Source organism: Mizuhopecten yessoensis, unplaced genomic scaffold (genome assembly GCF_002113885.1).
Source record: "Mizuhopecten yessoensis strain PY_sf001 unplaced genomic scaffold, ASM211388v2 scaffold1011, whole genome shotgun sequence".
In the NCBI taxonomy this organism is placed as follows: Eukaryota; Metazoa; Mollusca; class Bivalvia; order Pectinida; family Pectinidae; genus Mizuhopecten; species Mizuhopecten yessoensis.
The window spans coordinates 475,111-489,978 of NW_018403833.1; the positions used below are offsets into that span (position 1 = coordinate 475,111).

The 14,868-nt window shown below is 37.6% G+C and overlaps 1 protein-coding gene across 1 annotated transcript in view; it reads right to left on the reverse strand.

The window, feature by feature from the left end:
- Nucleotides 1-5,726: 5,726 nt before the first annotated feature.
- LOC110456087 overlaps nucleotides 5,727-14,868 on the reverse strand; it is an 11,244-nt gene continuing 2,102 nt past the window's right edge. Inside the window, exons 2-6 of the mRNA XM_021506631.1 lie at nucleotides 13,195-13,405; nucleotides 12,133-12,263; nucleotides 9,391-9,532; nucleotides 8,467-8,625; nucleotides 5,727-6,273 (exon numbers count right to left, since the gene is read on the reverse strand). Coding sequence (XP_021362306.1) covers nucleotides 6,231-6,273; nucleotides 8,467-8,625; nucleotides 9,391-9,532; nucleotides 12,133-12,263; nucleotides 13,195-13,405 — 686 coding nt within the window. The 3' untranslated portion in view covers nucleotides 5,727-6,230. The remainder of the gene's footprint in view (nucleotides 6,274-8,466; nucleotides 8,626-9,390; nucleotides 9,533-12,132; nucleotides 12,264-13,194; nucleotides 13,406-14,868) is intronic.

Below are 14,868 nucleotides of genomic sequence, written 5' to 3' on the forward strand. Positions count from 1 at the left end.
TGTGGCACAGGCACAATGGATCCGTAGAAACAAGGGATCTGGAAGTGTTGTTGATGCGGCGGAGGATTACATTTTTCAATGAAAAATATGAGATGTTATAACTGTAACAAAACGGGTCACATTGCAAGGAAATGTCCAAAGGCCAGCAAAAACAACATCATTAATTTGTTAGTCAACCATCATTCTAACGACCTAGTTCACTTACCAGGTGAGGTGAATGGGAGGGACATTAGTTTCGTGAAGGACACGGTGCAATTATGACACTGATAAGGGAAGATTTAGTCGACCCTAAGTGTGTATTGGAGGGTCAACGGCAGACTCTGTACACAGCTATAGGTCAGCCATTTTCGGTAAAATTGGCTGTTGTAGACATGGACACGCCATTCTACAAGTGACATGCCCAAGTTGGGTTGGTACCTGACCCGGGTGCAGAGGCATTGTTGGGTATGGATATCATGGACCGGAGAGCAGTCAACATGGTTACCAGGGGACCAAGACGACAATTAGATAAGGATGAATTAGAGGCTTCTCAGAATATAAACATGGATATATCAGGAAAATCCGGACTGTCAGAAAACGATGATTATGCCATGGAAAGTGAGCTAAACTCACTTAATAGTGATGATTTAACTCAGGAGGAGGAGCCCGAGAAAACAACTCAAGAAGAGACACCAGAAGTGGTTAACACCAAAACGCTGGACATCTCAAAAATTAACGTGGATATCCTTAAAGAGATGCAGAGATCAGATATCTCATTAGGAAGTATGAGGAGAAAGGCGGCTGATTCCCTAGAGGATAGTGGTGAGGATTAAAATGCAATCTTTTGGGATAATGGGATCCTCAAAAGGAAATGGAGATCGTTGGATGCCGTGCGCTCTGGTGTCCAGGTTATTTTACCTGGAATTTTAAGACCTAAAGTTATCGAGTTGGCTCACAAGAGAGCACTCGCAGGTCATTTGGGTGTAGAGAAAACGAAGGAGCGAGTTTTAGTTTCGTTCTACTGGCCAGGTGTGTTTAAGGATGTATCCATGTATTGTAGTACTTGTGATGTGTGTCAGAAAGTGGCAAGGCGGCGTAGTGAGGAAAAAGCGCCATTAGTGCAACCTCCGATAGTGGGTGAACCTTTTTACAAGATTTCAATGGACGTAGTAGTTCCCTTGTCAAAGTCAAAGAAAGGGAATCGTTTTATCCTTACAATCATGGATGACGCGACGCGGTACCCAGAGGCTTTTGCACTCAGGAATGTGGATGCTGGAACGGTGGCCGACACACTTATTGAGATGTTCTCGCGTGTTGGATTTCCGAGAGTGTTTCTAACGGACCAGGGTACAAATTTTACCTCTGAACTGTTGAAACACCTGTACGAAGTCACAGGTATCAAAGGGATCACTACATCGCCGTATCATCCACAGGCAAACGGAAAGGGGGAAAGGTTTAATGCCACCTTGAAGGCTGTCTTGAAGAAATTGTCAACCAGCAATCAGGAGGAATGGGACACTTTGTTACCTTACGCGCTGTTCGCGTACCGGGAGGTGCCTCATAAGGAAACTGGGTTCTCGCCATTCGAGATGTTGTATGGTTGGCCGGTTCTTGGTCCATTCCAGATTTTAGAGAAGGCCATGACAGGTGAGGCTGAGATACACAGAAACATCGTAGATCATGTGGTATACATGCGCGAACGACTGGCCGAAATCCGAGACACAGTGCACGAGACACTGGTCATAAAGAGACAAAAATCAAACAGTGGTATGACCAGAACGCAACACAAAGGGAATTTCGTCCCGACGAAGAAGTATTATTACTACTGCCCTCAGATAGCTCCAAGATGGTAGCTCAATGGAAGGGACCTTACCACGTCATACGGAAGGTTAACGATGTTAACTACGAGATAAGCGTAGGCGGTCGTCGAGGGAGAGTCGTGTATCACATAAATCTACTCAGAAAATACAACCGAACAGTACCTCAAATAGGGTTTGTACAGAAACAAACAAACCTTGATCCAGCAGTTGATTTTGGTGATAGTATGGATGAAATCACAGATGTCAAGTTAGGTGCAGGCCTAAACAGGTCACAGCGTTGTGAATTACGGAAGCTTTGTGAGGACTTTCGAGATGTCATAAACTCAGAACCAGGAAAAACATCTCTCGTTTCACATAGCATCAAGCTAACAAGTGAAAACCCCATAAGGCAACAACCGTACCGTATCCCTCAGTCAAAACGTGGGGAAGTGAAGAAGATGATAGATGACATGTTGGAAAAGGGTCAGATATCTCCATCAGCAAGCCCTTATTCAGCACCGGTAGTACTCGTGGAAAAACCGGACAAGTCAATTAGACTTTGTGTGGACTATCGCAAATTGAATGAGATCACACAATTTGACGGATATCCCATTCCGCGAATAGATGACATATTTGAGAAACTTGGTCAAGCAAAGTATTTGAGTACCATGGATTTAGCCAAGGGCTACTGGCAAATTCCGTTAGCCGAGGAATCACAAGACAAGTCAGCTTTTGTGACTGAATTTGGCCAATTCAAATTCCATGTCATGCCATTCGGGATGAAAACGGCGCCCGCAACTTTCGCGCGTATGATGGATAAAACACTGAGAGGACTGTCAAATGTTGTCGCATATTTTGACGACATCGTAGTTTTCAGCGAGACATGGGAGGATCACGTAAATCATGTACGTGCAGTGCTGCAACGGCTTAAAAGGGTTGGTTTGACTGTGAAACCTTCTAAGTGTATTCTTGGTGAGGAGGAATTGTACTGTCTAGGTCATGTGGTCGGTCATGGCTCAGTCAAACCAGACAAACGGAAAATAAAAGCAATGCTCGATTTTCCACTTCCACAGTCCAAAAAAGGAGTAAGATCGTTCCTTGGGATGACGGGATACTACAGAAAATTTGTCAAAGACTACGCGCGTATTGCGGAACCATTGACAAACATGTTAAAATCAAAGGAGCCAACGAAAGTAGCCTGGACAGAGAACCGTGTAAAAGCATTCAGGGAATTAAAAGATGCCATGACACGAGCACCAGTTTTAATCAACCCCGACTTTAGAATGCCGTTTTATCTCCAAACAGACGCGAGCAATATAGCGATAGGGGGAGTTTTGAGCCAAAAAGTTGGTGAGGATGAACATCCAGTCGCGTACACGAGTCGCAAGTTACTCCCACGCGAGGTTAACTATTCAACAATAGAAAAGGAATGCCTAGCGATTGTATGGAGTATTGAGACATTCAGTTATTACTTGAATGGTGTGCAGTTTACCGTGGAGACTGATCACAACCCTCTAGTTTGGCTAGAGAAAACCAAACTGAAAAACCAGAGACTGATGCGATGGGCTTTAGCATTACAGCCCTATTGTTTCGAAATCCGTTATAGGAAAGGTTCGAACAATGCTAACGCGGACGGGTTATCGCGCATCGAGTGAAAAAAAAGATGACTTTCAACTTCATGGATATGTAATCCAGTGTAGTGATGAGTGTGGACAGTTCAAAACAATGTAGTAAAATTCTTGCGTAAATTCTTATAGGATTAAATTTCAGTAATTCACAAAAGTGTGCAGACTGTGGAGATTTAATTGGACATGGACAGTTGATCTGGCAATTAGTCAGTTGTTATCAGAACAGTGTGTGGGTTACTTGATTATGTTCTAAATACCTATTACCACTGAAATGTATCTTAAGGGGGGAGGTGTTAAGAGTGAAATAATGATCTGAAAGTCAAGTGGTAAATTAATTGCTGTTTCAGTTATCTTTCAATTATAGGCTGTCTTGTTACCCAGGGCAGGGAGATATAAATTGTACAGCTGTCAGGGCACCTGGCTTGGTGGCCGTTTACATATGTCAGATGAGCTTAATTGATGACCTATACGGACAAAGGGAGGCACAACTTATTTCACGCCTATTTTCATCTGGTTATTGTTTAGTTAATTAATTGTCATGTAAAGGTATATTGAGAGTATCCTGTATGTAACAAGGCAGTTCCATTGTAAGCCTCTGAGCTAGGCACACGTCTACACTTACCTTCAAGTCTAATACAAAATAGTACCATACGATTGGAGTTTATTGTTTGTACTACAGTATCCGGGAATCTGAGGGTAACAATATATATATAAAAAAGTAACAAACAAACATACAATCTCTGAATTCCATTGATATTGCAAGAAAACTGTCTTGGAATCTGACAACAGTACTGATTAGGCAGTAGAAATATGTTCATCTTGAAAAGGAATAAACCAACTTATCTTTTCCAAACATGTTCTCTGTTGATTAAATATTCTTTCCACCCCTTCTTTGAATATGTTCCACCACATATTTGGATCGATATTTTTGTCACTGGTAGTTTATGACCTAGTCATAAACACATATGCGTCTTGCAAAACATTATCTGTAAATGTCATCAGCTGTTAATACGCCTTATTTGATAAAAATATATATAAAAAAGTAACAAACAAACATACAATCTCTGAACTCCATTGATATTGCAAGAAAACTGTCTTGGAATCTGACAACAGTACTGATTAGGCAGTAGAAATACTTATCTTTTCCAAGCATGTTCTTTGTTGATTAAATATTCATTCCACCCCTTCTTTGAATATGTTCCACCACATATTTTGGATTGATATATTTGTCACTGGTAGTTTATGACCTAGTCCCTCTATAATCAAAATATTTTTAGTATACAAAAGTGAAAAGATACTTTTATTCTAAGATGAACACGTTTCTTGATTTTTTTACATATATAATGTAGCAAATGATCCCTAGTTTTGGTTGCATCATAATGATCATTCAATGCATTATTAGTTTGACAACATTCGTCTTTTGGGGGGAAAATCTGACTTTTTGAGAATTTCAGTTTTATGCTCCTACGAAAAACGAACCAAGTGCTCATTTGAATTTTGGTTGGTGTTTTTGTTGTGATAAGATTTAGGTCTTCACCTCACCAAAAGAAAATTGAATTGAAATGAAAGGAGGGGCCATTTTGGAACACAATCCCCTCTTTTGGGTTGTAATTAGTGCTGTCTTTCGGGGCGAAGACTTAGAATAGAGGAGGCAGTATCTCTCTCTCGTTCTCTTGATCGATAAACGAACCCTTTGCCACCTCCTAATGGTATATTTAGTTAGGTGATAAATCTAACAGGAAAAGAAAAATGAAAAGGCCACACCGGATTTAAAACGGGGACTTTCGAAACTCTACACGGACGCTCAGATCAATTTAACTATCTGATCGATGGCGATGCACCCAGTCCAATTCCACTTCAATTTTGTACTAGAAAAGATACCATAGCCTATTGCTATAGTCCAGGCGAGAAGTTGCAGAAAATGTCAGTTTTAACATGCGACTGTTGTGATGTATTTCCAAATTCATGCAAAGTTTCTAGTTTGTTTGTAGAAAGTCTTTGCAATGTCGTTAACCAGCCTCTATATGTCATAAAACTGTCAAAGAGCGTTCACCTTAGTTCCTCAACAACGAAATAGCTTTGTCGTCAACCTGACTTTTTCTTTTTCTTCATGTGTTCGGGAAGAAAACATTGAGTTTGCTCTGTTTAGCTTAACAAACATGCTTCTTTGGGATTCTATTGGCTACGCTCTCTTACATACAGGGGTGCAGAGAACGCAAGCGAGCGTAACTCCAATCCGGTAACACTGCGCAAAGGTAGACCTGCATGTCATCATCGTAACAGTGAAAGAACAGGTTATGGTGACTGGAAATCTCACTTGAGTTTTAGAATATAATTTAAGACACTTTTTTGACTTAGTACTTAATTATTCCTGTGGAACTGCAAATCCGAGGTCGTGTTGTCAAATGTGGTCATCCCTATGGGAAGAATTTGTTACCAGTTGCTTCGATAGGACTAGATCCAGCAGAGGATATCACCGTTACTTTATTGGAGTAATTTGGAATCTTGGAAAAATGCCTTGATCAGTGACTTCGAAGATGGCGGACAAGTCAACAGGACAAGTACTGCCCTGCAGCGATATATGAAGTTCTCGTTAAGATACCGACAGTGTGTTGAATGATGTTTTGTTTAACAAAATATTACATTGCGTGTGGTTTTATTTTGGGATATGATTACATTTTATAAATGAATGCTTCGGTATATTGACAAATGCATCACATGTAATCTTCAACGGAACACTCCTGAAGTTGAACTGGCCATGGCAGGGTGGTTACAAATCGCAATGGCGAGCACATCCGAGATGTTTTCTTCTTTCTACGAACTGTCAATAGTTCCACACATTATAATTACGACTATGACGGCAGAGGCTGAAACAAAAGATCATTATGATTTTAACCATTTAGTTTATATCTTTACATGAAACTATCGAATCTCCTTGCAATATTAGCAAACATCGGATGTTTGTTCTGGAAACTTCTGTTAATACGTTAGTTGACCTCCACACAACTTTAATAGTTCAACTTTTAGACCGAAAACATGTTTATAGTGTTTATGCTGATATTTCTTTCCAGATGATTGTACACTACGCTATTAATTGGTGGCAGAAAATACCTGATTACTTGACTAATGACCAGTACCCATACATTAAATATAACAATTGATACATCAGATGCCAAAAACATTACTATGAATAAAGATATGTTTTTCCCTTATACATATAACAACCCGCTACTCTTCTTCCTGAAGTCGAGGTGGATAATTCTTCATTTATAAATATAATTCAGTGCATATTAGTCCTATTTCCCCAATGATTTTTCCTTCCAAATGAAATCAAAATAATCAAATTGTATTTGAGTCGTCTTATAAATACATGTTTCTATTTCCATGTTGTCCATTACTGCTCCCAAGAGGATGTTCAAACTTTATTGAATGATAAATTATAGTGTAAACAATATTTATTGAAAATGAGGTAGCTCAAATATAATTAAAGGTATGTACAATGATTTGATAACAAGCTTTGTGCTGATGTAACTAAATTGAATCCCTCGACCAAGAAATACTTCAACTGAATTACTAAATTACAATATTCGTTCAATCGTTTTGGAAAAGTAGTCTTTTGATAGGAAAAGTGACGACCGGATGGACAGACAGATGTCATAACATAAGGTTTCATTTATGGTCATCTTTCTAGAAGTTCTCATTTGTGCAGAGTTGTTTGATGACTTCACAGTTTTGTAATTTTTCAGTTAAACCTTTCATCCCTAGGTATCTTTAGTAGACTATACCATACATTGATCTTGATGAGTCTATTATGGTCAACAGTGGTAAAAGGGATAATTATGATTTCGTTGACACTTTGGTACACTTGTCGTGTCCTTGTAACTCGCTGGGCTTAATCACATAATGAGTTTGAGATAAAAGCTGTTAAAGAATCCCTGTTCCACTGCAATGTGGTTTTTTTTTGTATATACAGTAGGCTCCCGCTAATTTCGATTGGAATATTAACTGAGCACAGTTGGAGTACCCAGAAAGGGCCAGGACGCTTGCGTTGGCCAGGTAGCCATCATCGATACTCAAGGGGTAACACTCACTTACGTTCTCTGCAACCGTGGAGTATGTCATGACAATCTCAAAGTCTAATTTGATCCTTCGATACACTTAAAAAGAATTCCGCATTAGCGTAACGGTTAAATGCATCGGCTTTGAAGTCGGTTCTCGCGTCTCTCAAAACTCAGGTATCAGCCCAGTCATTTTTACTGAAACCAATTAAATAGCTAGCCGCGTGTGCCTTCATTTTGGTATAACATATTCCAGGAGTGCAGAGAGCGTTTTCCCTTGAGCATTGAGGATGCCGTGTAGCGTATTCTTCTAGTATGACAGTATGGCATAAGCTTAATTAAATTCCGGTTTGATTTTTACACTCAGATCCTTGTTGTTGTTGATGATTATATTTTGCTTATTTCACCTTAATTAATTTTTTTTTCATAAAAATCCCGCAAGGTATGGTTTTCTTTCAGAAAGGATTTATTAAAGTATTTTCGAAGAACATTTATACTGGAAAACCAGTTTCTAATGCGCAGTTACAGTTATTGACAGTAGTACGGGAATCCTTAATGAAACGATTTCATTTATTATTTTAAGCAGTGAATTCATTTCTCGATGGGCATTAATTGGTCTGTTATCATTTCATTTCATTTCAAATGTATTTTATTGATTAAACAAAAGGATTGAGCAACAGGCTTTGCCTATATAAGCTCTCTCAGTGGCTTCCAGCACACTTTTGATAGTTGAAGACATTGAATACAATATTTACATACATACATTATATTTAAACTCATCTCATAACACTTGGGTACATTTATTGCGAGGTAATATAAATAATTAGGGTGGATTAATATTTTCATGTTTCTACAAAATTACATTATTTCATGTGATACATGGACTTAAGATCATCAACATCGTCACATTGGTTATAGACAACATCATATATTCCGTTTTTCCCCTCCCCCTGGCCCGGAGGCCTTCCCAACTTCTTATTTTGACATCATCGACAACCTTACCTGTATATTTCAGCGGGACAGATCTCCCCGCCTAAGATACTTGATATAGCGACCATGGTCGTTGTGTCTGACAGTATATTGCAGAGAAACGTTAATTCGTCTGATCCACACATCACGCCAATTTCGTCCATGCTCCTATAAATCATTTCACCTTCTGACCTGCAATAAAAATAGTGTAGTGTCATTCAAACATTTTACTGGTGAAAATAATATTTTTTTAAAAGACGGATTTTTTTGTATATGCGGTGCGATATATATTTGATACATTGATTTAAAAAAAATCTTCATAGAAGTAGCAACTTTCTGGATAACTAGGTCGGAAAGTTGCTATTATATATATGTTAAATCGGTTTTCTGGCACTTGCTTTTGATTCGGTGCTAACACATCCTCGATATCCAGGGGTTACGCTCACTTACGCTCTCTGCACCCTTGGAATATGGCATACACAAAGACAGCTGTTTGATTGGTCTCAGGTAACAAAACCTGACCAATCGCTAGGCCGATACCTGTCCTTTGAAGTTTACCGTTACGCGACTGCGAGATTCTTTTGATGCACATCAAATGATCAAACTAGTCTTCTTGTCTCATCAACAAGGTGGCCGACACTGAGCCTTCAATTTTGCCATGACATATTCCAGGGGTGCGGAGAGCGTAAGTGAGCGTAACCCCTGGATATTGAGGATGGTGCTAACAGTAGTTTATACCAATATGACGCGGGGTTGAACGTCTTTTCCTTACATTAACTTATGATGTAATATACCTGCTTTGTGTCATGTTTTAGTTCTGTGGCGTGAATTAAACCGTAGAGGTGTTTGTTTCTGAATATCAGTTTGCGGAAATAGTTCTATCATACCTCTTCACATGCATTTTCAGCTTTAACGTTCTATAGCAATAAATCAAATTAAATGTCAAACTACATATACCTGCACACTTTTTCCCTCTTTTCTTCTGCATTCATATTCACTTCATCATACGCCAGCCATTTCCCATACGTTTCCCTGGATTCCCCGTATACAAACGTCTGTATATAACGTTTGTTGAAACATTCCACCAACGACGGTAGCTCTGAAAATGGTGTAGTTAAGAAACAGGACACAATGAATACTGTTTTATTTTGTTTAACGTCATAGTAACAGCTAAGGTCATTAATTAAGGACGTGCCTCCACGTGTGTCACGCATGGTTACTTGTGTATATGTGTGCTGGGGACAGGGTATGTTAGTGTATTTGCGTTGCCGCGGATCTGGTGCCATTTTAATTACAAGGATCGTTATCTAGGTTTTAAGCAATACAAAATAATTACTAGAGTTCCGAAATAAGGGGGAAATGTGCATATAATACCCACTAGAATGTTACAAATTTCAGCGATGTGGGAAAGGTGCATATAATACCCACTAGAATGTTACACATTTCAGCGACAGGGGAAATGTGCATATAATATTCACTAGAATGTTACAAATTTCAGCGATGTGGGAAAGGTGCATATAATACCCACTAGAATGTTACACATTTCAGCGACAGGGGCAAGGTGTATATAATACCCACTAGAATGTTTCACATTTCAGCGACAGGGGAAAGGTGTATATAATACCCACTAGAATGTTACAAATTTAAGGGATGGGGGAAAGGTGCATATAATACCCACTAGCATGTTACAAATTTAAGGGATAGGGGAAAGGTGCATATAATACCCACTAGAATGTTACAAATTTCAGCGATAGGGAGAGGTGCATATAATTCCCACTAGAATGTTACAAATTTCAGCGATAGGGAAAGGTGCATATAAGGCCCCCTAGAATGTTACAAATTTCAGCGATGTGGGAAAGGTGTATATAATACCCATTATAACGTTATAGATTTAAGCGACAGTGGAAAATGAGCATATAATACCCAATAGGATGTTACAAATTTTAGCGATAGGGAGAAAGGTGCATATAATACCCACTAGAATGTTACACATTTCAGCGATAGGGAAAGGTGCATATAATCCCCACTAGAATGTTACAAATTTCAGCGACAGGGGAAAGGTGCATATAATACCCGCTAGAATGTTACACATTTCAGCGATAGGGAAAGGGGCATATAATACCCACTAGAATGTTACATATTTCAGCGATAGGGAAAGGTGTATATAATACCCACTAGAATGTTACAAATTTCAGCGATAGGGGGAAAGGTGTATATAATACCCACTATATTGTTACAAATTTCAGCGCTAGGGAAAAGTGCATATAATACCCACTAGAATGTTACAAATTTCAGCGATAGGGAAAGGTGCATATAATACCCACTAGAATGTTACACATTTAAGCGATAGGGAAAGGTGTATATAATGCCCACTAGAATGTTACACATTTCAGCGATAGGGGAAAAGTGCATATAATACCCACTAGAACGTTACACATTTCAGCGATAGGGGAAAGGTGCATATAGTACCCACTAGAATGTTACACATTTCAGCGATGTGGGAAAGGTGCATATAATACCCACTAGAATGTTACACATTTCAGCGATAGGGGGAAATGCCCATATAATACCCACTAGGATGTTACAAATTTCAGCGATAGGGGGAAAGGTGCATATAATACCCACTAGAACGTTACACATTTCAGCGATAGGGGAAAGGTGCATATAATACCCACTAGAACGTTACACATTTCAGCGATAGGGGAAAGGTGCATATAATACCCACTAGAACGTTACACATTTCAGCGATAGGGGAAAGGTGCATATAATACCCACTAGAACGTTACACATTTCAGCGATAGGGGAAAGGTGCATATAATACCCACTAGAACGTTACACATTTCAGCGATAGGGGAAAGGTGCATATAATACCCACTAGAACGTTACACATTTCAGCGATAGGGGAAAGGTGCATATAATACCCACTAGAACGTTACACATTTCAGCGATAGGGGAAAGGTGCATATAATACCCACTAGAACGTTACACATTTCAGCGATAGGGGAAAGGTGCATATAATACCCACTAGAACGTTACACATTTCAGCGATAGGGGAAAGGTGCATATAGTACCCACTAGAATGTTACACATTTCAGCGATGTGGGAAAGGTGCATATAATACCCACTAGAATGTAACACATTTCAGCGATAGGGGAAAATGCCCATATAATACCCACTAGGATGTTACAAATTTCAGCGATAGGGGGAAAGGTGCATATAATACCCACTAGAACGTTACACATTTCAGCGATAGGGGAAAGGTGCATATAATACCCACTAGAACGTTACACGTTTCAGCGATAGGGGAAAGGTGCATATAATACCCACTAGAACGTTACACATTACAGAGATAGGGAAAGGGGTATATAATACCCACTAGAACGTTACAAACTGACAAGTTGTTTCTACAACAGATCAATTATTCTTAGTTTAATATCATCACAGAATCCTTCAGCTCTCATTAAACAATATTGTGCATATTATTCGTCTTTGTCCGTTTTGGAGACAAAGCTTGTTCCGTTTTCGGTATAGGTTTACGTTAGATGTTTTCATTAACAGAGCTACGTTAGGCTTAAGCAGGCATTTGTCTACAATATAGTTTGTCGAACATGATTTTTTTTTAATCAAATGAATTTTATCGCTAGAAAGTGCGTAAACCAAGTCGGAGAAGTCGGAAATATCTGCCTGATGGCAACTTACCAGATTTCCCTGGCATTTCACAAAAGGACGTCAGTGCTGCTCTTGATAAATTTGCATACAGTGTAGATTGGAAACCACACTCGAACTCAAGCGCAGCATACTCGTAGCATGTCAAATATTCATTGGCCATCCTGTAAGCATATATCAGAAGAGGGTTCTGATAAATGGGGCACCTGTTTCTACAGAATTCAATAGCATGGCATCATATATGATAAATATCTTTTAGATGGTTTAACGATAGTTTAGACAGACTTGGAATCCCACCCTTTTGGTCCCTTTTATCACATGTGAGTCCTAGAAGGACAGAACAGCTGTATGATAAATTATATTGTAATTCAATGTTTGCATTATGTCTCTATTACAAAATTTTATCACATATCTGTGTATCATACGTTCATCCTTCATAATAATAATAAAATATTGTTTTATTCAGAAAATGCTATAATACAAGATATCAGTATTTTATACATGACATGCAATTATTGTAATCTAGATATGTAGTTAAAAATAGTACACGTACATTATACATGATAAAAACTAAGCAAATTATATATTTGTATTTAAGAAACCTACGCTTACTTCATACATGGCATAAAGTAATCTAAATCTAGAAACGTAGTAGAGATATAGTGCATGTAGATTATGCATGAAAAAACTAAGCAAAATTTAGATACGTAATAAAGAATTAAAGAAAAGAACGGTAACAGTATAGATGATATTGAGAAATCCAAATGTATATATATAGGATCTTACAAGAATTTCCATTTCATATGAGAATTCGTGACGAGTTTCTAAATTTGATATGGAATGAAAACGAGTGTAAGATCCTTTTTATCATATAATCAAGATTTGTGGCATTTATTCGTGCAAAACGACAATTTTCATGCAACCTTGAAATGTAAAAAGACGCCATTTTGACTCCAGTGCATAACAATTGAAACAATTGAAACTATTGAAACTTACAACCAATCACAGGGCTGATAGGTCAAATATGATATGGGTATATTTACTTAATAACACAGTACATAACGTGATTCATATATATATTGATGAGCTACGTACTTGCATATCTCGTTAAATCGGGATGTGCTGAAAAACAGGCCTCGGGAAATGTCACCATGAGCTATGATGAGATTAAAATCAGTTATACACATCAGCGCGGACTTACATTGGTCATACTCGTCCTCGTCCCTTCGGAACAATTTCGGGAGCTTTTGGGCTGCTTCAGAATGTCTTTTCCATAAATCTGTTGCCGAATTCGATTCTGAGATCACTGTCATAATAATGAGAAAGCATTGTTATGCATATCATCGGTATTATATTTATAAATTTAACTTATTTGGTCATAAATGTAATTTACTGAAATAAATATCTGGTTGAATTGTTCTCTTCAATAGATGTTGCCGTCCCGTCTATGTTTAACACTTAATTGCTATTTTCTACAATCAAACAATTTCGATACATAAATTGCTTTTCTATTTGTTAAATATTCCTTTCTTATATCAAATACTTTTTCTATTGATATACATTTTTATCTAGTATATCAAATATGTATTCCATTGGTATTCAAAGTAGTATGTTAAATACATGTTATTGTTATTCTATAGGCTCATGAAATATTTTCTTATTAGGTTGGTAAACAAAAAGATATGCTTAATAAATTACGTACGTATTCTATTAACCACCAAACAATGTGTCTGTACCCAAGATATGTGACATATTAGCATACAAAACAAATTGATTAATTATAAAAAATGAATGAAAAACTTCTTGTTTTGACTTACAAGATAAAGTGTTAATTATATATCGAGTATTGGCTCTATTGGCAGACAAAACAATTTGTTCAATATGTGAAAATGTTGTTTTATCCACATACAAATCGAATTGTTAAATTATATAAAAAAAAACAAAAAAAAAAAACAATCTTGTATTGACTTACAAAATAAAGTGTTAATTATATATTGAGTATTAGTTCTATTGGCAGACAAAACCATTTGTTCAATACATGAAATGTCATTTTATTCGCATACAAATCAAATTATTTGTACTACACTCCACTCCAGTTATATTTGCATTCTAAACAATGCTTAATGTAGTTTGTTTTTATTCGAGTTCAAGTTTAAATCAATCTTACAAGACAAAAACTTCATAATTTAGCGAGCTTCTCTCAATCCAAACGAAAATTATCAAACATTGTACATAAATCATGTATGGATGGGGTGCAACGGGGAGAAGAAGATACATTGGAACTAAATATTGTTAGGCTTACTAAAGTACAAAAATCGACCCCTAAACAAATGAGATTTTAATTTAACATGTGCAAAACATGTGACCAGCTCTAACAATCCAACGAAAGAAGTGACAGCGAAAGAAGTGAAAATTTTAGTTTAGTTTTATAATATCTTCTTTACAAAATTAACAAGAGGCCCAATGGGCCTGCATCGCTCACCTGGTATAAAACTCACACTTGTAACCTTAAAAGTGATCTAAAATAAAGCTACAGGCAAAATATCAGTATTTATGATTAAAATTCGTTCAAAAGACCCTGTTATTTTTTTTTTAAACATTTCACCCCTGTGATTGAAAGTCGAACAAAGTCATTATGTTGAACACATTGTATAGGCTTTCATCTCAGGATGCAACTTGCAAAGTATAAACATCCTGGGACCCATGGTTATTCATAAGAGGTTGTTTAAAGATTTTAAACAAATTTGACCCCTGTGACCTTGAATATAA